General features: G+C 40.3%; 1 protein-coding gene across 3 annotated transcripts in view; it reads left to right on the top strand.

Annotated features, from left to right (window-relative positions):
• Nucleotides 1-8,562, top strand: part of DMP1 (dentin matrix acidic phosphoprotein 1) — a 36,039-nt gene extending 27,477 nt beyond the window's left edge. For 2 of the 3 annotated variants that reach the window (XM_032239664.1, XM_032239663.1), the window contains exons 2-6: nt 806-880; nt 1,680-1,727; nt 3,868-3,900; nt 4,080-4,127; nt 6,188-8,562. In XM_032239664.1, the coding sequence (XP_032095555.1) occupies nt 827-880; nt 1,680-1,727; nt 3,868-3,900; nt 4,080-4,127; nt 6,188-7,546 (1,542 nt within the window). In that variant the 5' untranslated portion in view covers nt 806-826 and the 3' untranslated portion in view covers nt 7,547-8,562. The remainder of the gene's footprint in view (nt 1-805; nt 881-1,679; nt 1,728-3,867; nt 3,901-4,079; nt 4,128-6,187) is intronic. The other variant, XM_032239665.1, reaches the window with a different exon arrangement.
• Nucleotides 8,563-8,886: the final 324 nt, after the last annotated feature.

Raw genomic sequence — 8,886 nt, 5'->3', positions numbered from 1 at the left:
TGTGTGTGTGTGTGTGTGTGTGTGTGTGTGTGTGTGTGTGTGTGTGTATGGGAAAACAAATGCCTACCACCTATCAATGGTGTCAATAAGCATAGTTTTTCAGGGGGAATACATTTGCTAGGGTGCTCTGCCATACCAAGCTGCATAATTATTGTAAAAGTGAATGGATAAAAATTCTCTATTCCTCTTTCTTTACTTTCTCCTCAATTTATCATACTTTATGTTTTAGTGTTTATAGATCTCCTCATTGAAACATTTTCAATTTATTTCTTAGGAGTGAGGTTTTTAAAAACCATTTTACTGAGTTTTAATCTATATGCCACATGCTTCACCAATTTGAAGTGTACAGCTCAGTGGTTTTTAGTATATTCACAGAGTTGTGCAACCTTCACTATAATCAATTTCGGAATAGCTTCATCACCTCCCAGAGAAATCCTATACCCATAAACAATCACCCCTCCACCTCCCATCTGCACAAGCTCTGGGCAACCCAACCACTAATCTACTTTTTGTCTCTGTAGATTTGCCTCTTCTGGACATTTCATCATTCCAATGTGGGCTTTTTATCTGGATTCTTTCACTTAGCATAGTGTTCTCAAGGTTCCTCTACTTTGCAGCACATATCAGTACTTCATTCCTCTTTATGGTTGAATAATATTCCATTTAATAGACATAGTAAATTGTATTTATCCATTCATCAGTTCATGGGCATTTTGATGAATTTTTAATAGGAAGAAACTGTTAAAAAGTTGAAGCTACTTTATTTCTTTAACGTGGAGAGAAACACCTATGTCCTTCATTCCAGGTAGAGGTATCACACCCAGCTATGAAGATCAGCATCCTGCTCATGTTCTTTTGGGGATTATCCTGTGCTCTCCCAGTAAGTATTAGGATAGGGATATATGAAAAAATCTTTTCATAATTAAAACGTCACAATTTTCATTGGCTATGAACCAAGATGGCTGTGTATGTTCCAGTACAGTAAAAATAGTACTTTCTTATAATGCTGTGTTTTAAAAAATATCAAAGTTATTTCTTATTCTGTTCAGCTGCCATTCATATAGTTATCACTCATATTTTTCTTCTCTATAAACAGTGGTTCTTAAACTGTCGCCCTGGGACCAGCAGCATCAGCATCAACTAGGACCTTGTTAGAAATCCCAATTCGGCCAGGTGCAGTGGCTCATGCCTGTAATCCCAGCAGTTTGGGAGGCCGAGGCTGGTGGATCACGAGGTCAGGAGTTTGAGACCAGCCTGACCAACATGGTGAAATCTTGTCTTTACTAAAAATACAAAAATTAGCTGGGCTTGGTGGCACACACCTGTAATCCCAGCTATTCAGGAGGCTGAGGCAGGAGAATTGCCTGAACCTGGGAGGTGGAGGTTGCAGTGAGCCAAGATCATGCCACTGCACTCCAGCCTGGCAACAGAGTGAGATTTTGTCTCAAAAAAAAAAAAAAAAAAAAAAAAGAGAAATCTCAGTTCTTGGGTCCTACCTCAGAGCTACTTAACCAGACACTGTAGGGACAGGGAACAGAAATCGGTATTTTAACAAGGCCTCCAGGTGATTCTGATGTAGCCTAAAATTTGACTATCCCTACTCCTATGAATGAAAAGTGTTAATAACTATTGTTTCAGAAATTTCTCTTTGGATTTACCATGTGTACTACATATTCTAGGTGGCCAGGTATCAAAATAATGAATCTGAGAGTTCTGAGGAATGGAAGGTGAGTAGAAATAGGACTTTTTGAAATTTTTCAATTTAGTGTATTATGAGTATAACCAATTTGACTTCATTGCAAATGTTGAAACTGCTAATGACTTAATGAGCATATTGATAAGCTAAGCTATAGCGTTCATAGAAGAAGATAATGCTGCAATTCCAACTTAGTAGTATACTCTGGCAAGGAAGCATGTTTTCTCTTAGCTTTCTGCTTGTACTGGATGTGTATAATAGTACCAGGTGATGGATGACAATGAACCAAGACTTTTCAGGAGAGATTAGACTTGAAATTTGTTTTAACAAGAGTTAACTGGTAGGCAAGAGGTCAAGTCCTGGGAGGTGAGAAAAGAAAGAAGGGCGAGAGGACACTAGAGTCTCTGGAATAAGAGCTAATGTTGCTAGCGTGTTGGCTGTCATTGAACCAATCATTATTAACTCTCAGTAACTCAAGAATCATTGCCAGGCACAGTTCTGAGTGTTTCACATATATTAACTTTATTAATTTTCACACCTCTGTGAATTAGGCATTATATTTTATTCTCACTTTACAGATGAGAATACTGAGTACAGAGAGTAACTCAATCTGTGCAGGTTACATGGTTAGTTAGTGTTAGAGTCAGACTTTGAGATTATTTTACTCTAGCTCCAGAATCCACATTCTTAACCAGTGTCTCATATCCCTCTCAGGAAGGAGCCAGGTCTAAGAGGTCCGAAAATTCTCAAGATTGGCACTAAGGGTTAAAATCTTATGCAAAATCAGAGCAGTTTGTTCACTACCTTGTTTCCTGCTGGCTTTTACATATGATAAAGCTTAGGCCCAATGCTTTTGGTGGTGACCAGTTAATGTCAATTACCTGAGATGGGGTCCTGCCCTTGCCTGAGTCTGGAATAGACTTTGCAGTATTCATTATGAACTTTCTTCATAGATAGTCATAGACTGGTTAATTTAAAAGCAGACACTGTAGATCCTCTCTCTCATTTAACCAGAGACACACAAAAAAGCCCTGTTCTCAAGTCTAGCCTTGGCATGAGAAAAATAACAATGTTTTGCTCCCTTCCACCCGTTCATTCCAATCACTGGAGCAGAGCCTGCCATTGTGCCTGCCTGCAGTGTCACAGGCCAAAGACAGAGTGATTATACCTCCTTTCTCTAAGGAGATATCCCCAGTCCAGCACCGCTGAGACCCACATTGAAGACATGTCAATAGCAGCTCCTCCCTGCTCTGCTTTGAGCCTTGGGTGTTCCACACAGGACTTTGCTCTCCTCAAGGAGACAGGGGAGAGGTGTTGGGGAGGGGTGCCAGAAATTGCTAAGGCATTCTTATGGTGCTTATGAGACTAAAGAAAGTGAAATAAATCAGAAGGATGACTAAATTTCTGATTTAGGATTTGTTTTTAATACCAGGGCGTTTACATGACTCGAGAAAGGTTTAATGGCTTTCTCAATTCAGTTTTGTTTACTATGAAATTTTATAAGGTAGATGTTCTCAAAATGGATTATTTCTTTAGTTTATATCATGTTGAATAAATAGTTTTCAAGATACTTCCATAGGCATTAGCTGGTTTCATCCTCGTAACTACCTTGTGGGGTAAGCACAGTGGATGTTAATTTTTTTAATTTATGAATAAGAAACTGACAGTCAGAAACGTGAAGTGAGTTGCCCATCTTCACCTAGAGTAACCAACCATCTCGCTTTACCTGGGACTTAGGGGCTTCCTGGAACACATGCATAACTTTCAGTGCTAACACCAAGATGATTGGTTTTCAGGGCTAAAACCAAAACCAGTGAGTTAACTGAGACGTAAACCTGGATTCTGAGTTTCAATGCTGCTTTTCCTCTGTTACATTTCCTTTAAGTTGTATGAACAGCCAGGTTCAAAGAAAGTGTATTTATTTCTATAAACAAAAATTCAGAAATATAAAAATAGTCTAGATCTGTTATATTCCAAGATCTTTTCAAGCCATTAGTCATTTTACCTTCCTTTTTGAACCATCTCATCATAAAATTTCATTATTACTCATGTAAATGTAAGATTTGTACCAAGAAACTAAAAATAACCACCTAAAATTATTCTAAATAATTTCAATAATGAAATCCATCTGTAAGGGAATAATCTGTTTTCCTTCCTTTCCTTTTTTGCAGGATCATTTGGGTCAGGCACCAACACCACCCTTGGTAACTATCTCATTTATTTTTGTCGTAAACATCTCATGAAGTAACTTTAACACTCTTCTCATTGCCTTTTACAATTTTGAAAGTAGTAAATCCAGACTGGAAGCAATTGATGTATATCATGTTTTTTTCTTTCCTGAGGAATTACTAAAAAGAAAAATAAACAAATTTTCCCCTTTCAGGAGAGCAATGAGTCATCAGAAAGACGTAAAGTTAGCTCAGAGGAACAGGTAATTAAACAGACCTTTCTTAACTTTTCAGACTACTTAGGAGTGGAAGGAAATGATGTTAGATTAAATTACCTGGAAACAGTTCTAAATATAATAGTATTCTAACTATGAGTTATGTTGGCTGAAGAGTCCCATAAAATAAGAAGAGAAAAATGAATAAGGAGAATTCACATGTAGACATGCTATTCATCTTATTTTCATCACTGAGGCTAGATTGTTAGCATTGTGGCCCTAAATGTCTCTCCTAGTTAAAAAATACACACACACACACATACGCAGTCACAAATGGTCAATGATCATGTCAGACTTACTCATCAACTTAAAATGTTGCTTTTACAATTCGAGCAGTTCAGATTAAGTGAGGAAGTGCCTGGGAACTTCTCTGTGTGAAGGATCCTGCTTGAAGACAGGACAGTAGGATCCTGAGGAAACTTTAATGAAAACAGCTGCTTTAGTAGTGACTTTCTCTTTCAAATAGTCCCATCTGCAGGACTGTGCTCTGGAAGTAGAAAGGCAGACTTAGTGTATATCCCTTAAAACTTTTTTATTTTTCTAAGACTAAGTTCTTTTTCATTTTTCTAAGACTACTTTCTTGGCTATGCTATTGTTTTGACCAAACTCAATCCTGTGGGGCGCCAGAGAGTCCAGGAGCCAGGTTTCTCCCCAAGGCTCTGATCTATGTTGCATTCCACACTTAGCCAGAGTTGGAAGATGAATTATTAGGTTGTTTGTCCCTATTTACTTAAGGTTATCAAAGGAAAATTCTAGAAATTTAAAAGCATAGAACTGGGGAAATGCTCTTTGCCAGGGACTTTGTGATTTGTTGCCTCAAGGGTCTCTAAGCTCTGAGGTGAGGGTAGCAATTCCTTCTTGAGAAAGGGTTAATGAGGTATGGTGATTCCTGCAATTTCTGCTTGTGAGTTGGGTTAATGAGGTATGGCTGGTTAACATTCTTGGTTCCACCATACGAGCATAAAACTCCATTGCTAGGAGGAGATGTCAATAGCGTATACACAAGTACTTTCAATTATAGACTCTGACATTGATCCATAGCAACATGTAGAAAAACAAAGAAACAAACTAGCAGGTATGCTCTGTTTAGGGTACAGTAAAGACAGCAGATATTTTGGGAGCATAATATACAAAGACTTACTGTCCTTCCTTACCGGTGCAGAGAATCCAACCGTTGTACTTACAGGGCTCACCTCTCTGACTTCCCACCTAGCACTAAGCTACTTGGTGGTTACACTGGTTAGCGTCTTCTGCTGAGTCATCTACAGGCAACTTCCTGGTTGTATTAATGAGGTAGAAACATGGTTTGGGGAGGTATATACCTTACGGTAATCTTTTATTTTTATTTTAGATGAAGATTGCATCCTCCTGTCCTAGCACATTTTTCCCCCCAGAGGAAAAAAAACTGGGATCATTTTAAGATCACTCAGTATTTTTTTTTTTTTTTTTTTTTTGAGACGGAGTTTCGCTCTTGTTACCCAGGCTGGAGTGCAATGGTGTGATCTCGGCTCACAGCAACCTCCGCCTCCTGGGTTCAGGCAATTCTCCTGCCTCAGCCTCCTGAGTAGCTGGGATTACAGGCACGCGCCACCATGCCCAGCTAATTTTTTGTAGTTTAAGTAGAGACGGGGTTTCACCATGTTGACCAGGATGGTCTCGATCTCTTGACCTCGTGATCCACCAGCCTCGGCCTCCCAAAGTGCTGGGATTACAGGCGTGAGCCACTGCGCCCGGCCAGTATTTTTTAAAACTCTGTTTTACACCAAACACTTTGATGCATAAGCATTATAAACCAACTCTTTAATTCATAAACAATTATCGAAGAGCTTCTTTCTGTCTAGTATTCTTATATAAAATGGAACAACTTGAGTTTCAACTCCTCTTCCTTCCTGTTTAAGCTTTGGTAGAGATATTATTGAGCAGTAAAATTGACCATGGGTTAGAGGGGATGTAGGAAGAAGGAAGCAGAAAGACTGGACAGGCTCTAGATAACTCCGTCTCTATCAGTTCCTGGAATACTGACCACATCTGTTAACCCCAAATTCTAGGCAAATGAAGAACCCAGTGACAGTGCTGAGTCAGAGGAGGGGCTGGGCTCTGATGATCGTCAATACATTTATAGACCAACTGGTGGCTTCTCCAGGAGCACAGGAGAAGAAGGATATGATAAAGATGACGAGGAAGATGACAGTGGAGATGACACCTTTGGCGATGATGACAATGGCCCAAGGCCCAAAGACAGACAAGAAGGAGGAAATTCCAGACTGGGAAGTGATGAGGACTCTGCTGACACCACACAATCCAGTGAAGAGGGCGCTCCACAAGGGCAAGACAGTGCCCAAGATACCACCAGTGAGAGCAGGGACCTTGACAATGAGGACCAGGTGGACAGCAGGCCTGAGGGAGGTGACTCCACTCAGGAGAGTGAGAGTGAAGAGCACTGGGTGGGCGGTGGCAGTGAGGGGGAGAGCAGCCATGGAGATGGCTCTGAGTTTGACGATGAGGGAATGCAGAGTGATGACCCAGACAGTATCAGGAGTGAGAGGGGAAACTCCAGAATGAACAGTGCAGGCATGAAATCAAAAGAATCTAGAGAAAACAGTGGGCAGGCAAACATTCAAGATTCCGGTGACAGCCAGTTGGTGGAGCATCCTAGTAAAAACATTTTTAGGAAGTCTCGTATCTCAGAGGAAGATGACAAAGGTGAACTTGATGACAACAACACGATGGAAGAAGTCAAGAGTGACTCTACAGAAAACAGAAACTCCAGAGAAGCTGGCCTCAGCCAACCCAGGAGAGACAGCAAGGGTGACTCTCAAGAAGACAGCAAGGAGAATCCGTCCCAGGAAGACAGCCAAAACCTAGATGGCCCCAGCAGTGAGTCCAGCCAAGAGGCGGACCTTCCATCCCAAGAGAGCAGCAGTGAGTCTCGGGAAGAGGTGGTGAGTGAGTCCAGGGGAGATAACCCCGACCCCACAACCAGTTACGTAGAAGACCAGGAAGACAGTGACTCCAGCGAAGAGGACAGCTCGCATACACTCTCCCACTCAGAAAGTGAATCCAGAGAGGAGCAAGCAGACAGCGAATCCAGCGAGAGCCTCAACTCCTCAGAGGAAAGCCCGGAGTCCCCCGAGGATGAGAACAGCTCCAGCCAGGAGGGCCTCCAGTCTCACAGCGCCTCAGCAGAGAGTCAGAGTGAGGAAAGCCAGTCTGACGAAGATGACAGTGACTCTCAAGACAGCAGCAGATCTAAAGAAGATAGCAACTCCACGGAGAGCAAATCAAGCAGTGAGGAAGACGGCCAGTTGAAACACATTGAGATAGAAAGCCGGAAATTAACAGTTGATGCCTATCACAACAAACCCATTGGGGACCAAGATGATAATGACTGCCAAGACGGCTATTAGCATCAGCTGTCTTAAGAAGTGGCTGTCACCTAAAGGAGTCTTGGGAGTTTGAAAGTGTATCATGATAACTATAATTTATTGATGTTTTGACCAAAAGAATAACCAGATGCCTTTTTTTTTTCCTGAAAGGAATTGCTGGACATTACACTTGTTTCTAGGATGTCATCATTTCATAGAGGTTTAAATACTGTGGAGTGTCACCAGAACCCATCCAAAGAGGCTAGAAGCACGAAAGGATCTGCATATCTTTGCAGCTGAGATAGTTCCTAACTCATCAGCCTAACAAACAAAGATATTGGGGGTCCACGATATACCAGGCACTGTGCTGGGTGTTGGGAATGTAAAGCAGGTGAAGACTTGTTTCTTGCTCCTGAGGAGCATATAAAGCTACAGAGTTAAAGAGGGACGTGTATAAGAGAAACAAGAATTGTTACAACCCAATATGGTGAGTACCAAGACAGAGCTATGACCATGATATCTGTCTGGGAGCACTGAGAAGGGTGACCAACGCTTTGGAGAGCGAGGAAGGGCTTCATAGCAGAAGACACTGGAGTTGAAAGGTTGCATAGGGTTTCCTCATTGGAGACTGGAGATTTCAATTCTTGGGATAAATAATAGTTAATTCTATAGGATTAAATATTTTCTTTGCAAAACCACTTTGAAATTATGGCACAGTGAGTTGTTTTAGATAAGAAAATCTTTTTTTCCCAATTAATTTACTCAATTCACATTTTTTTTTTTGTAGAACTCCCATAAACATCACCTTACTGATCACCAGTGATGATATGAAGGAGAGGGAGAAAGAAATTCCTCTTTACTTAGATACTTTTCAGCTTTATTTTTTTAAAAATCAGTTTATGTGCAATGCTATAAAAAAACTGTTCTCTGAGTCCTTTACAGAGAAAAATTCTGTGTATAAGAGGCAACTGATTTTTGCCAGATACCATTTGAAATGTTACCTCAATATAAAATACTTGTTTTATTTGTTTTGTAATAAAGATTATAATACATTAGGATATAGTTATGTTAAGCAACTCTTTCTTTAAAGTGTTCCCAAATAGTTCATTACCTTCCTCCTTTTAAATGAAAGATTTTCTTAAATTAGCTACTGAAAATTTTATTTGTAATTCTGGTAGTATTTTGATAAAAGTACTATGTGTTGCTTATGATATTTCACTAACTATACTGTTACAGATCAGCGAGTAAAAATGAAGCAAACTCTCAACTTTTGTTTGCGGCCACACTAAAAGTTCATCATGTTTAGGCTTAACATTATTTCCTGCTAGTCTCTCAGACTCATTTGTGTAAGTTCTGGAAGGAAGGTACAGAGAACCTTATTC

The sequence above is a fragment of the Sapajus apella genome, unplaced genomic scaffold, assembly GCF_009761245.1.
Source record: "Sapajus apella isolate SASKATOON/1434 unplaced genomic scaffold, GSC_monkey_1.0 scaffold45, whole genome shotgun sequence".
In the NCBI taxonomy this organism is placed as follows: domain Eukaryota; kingdom Metazoa; phylum Chordata; class Mammalia; order Primates; family Cebidae; genus Sapajus; species Sapajus apella.
This window is presented reverse-complemented; position numbering and strand designations above follow the sequence as displayed.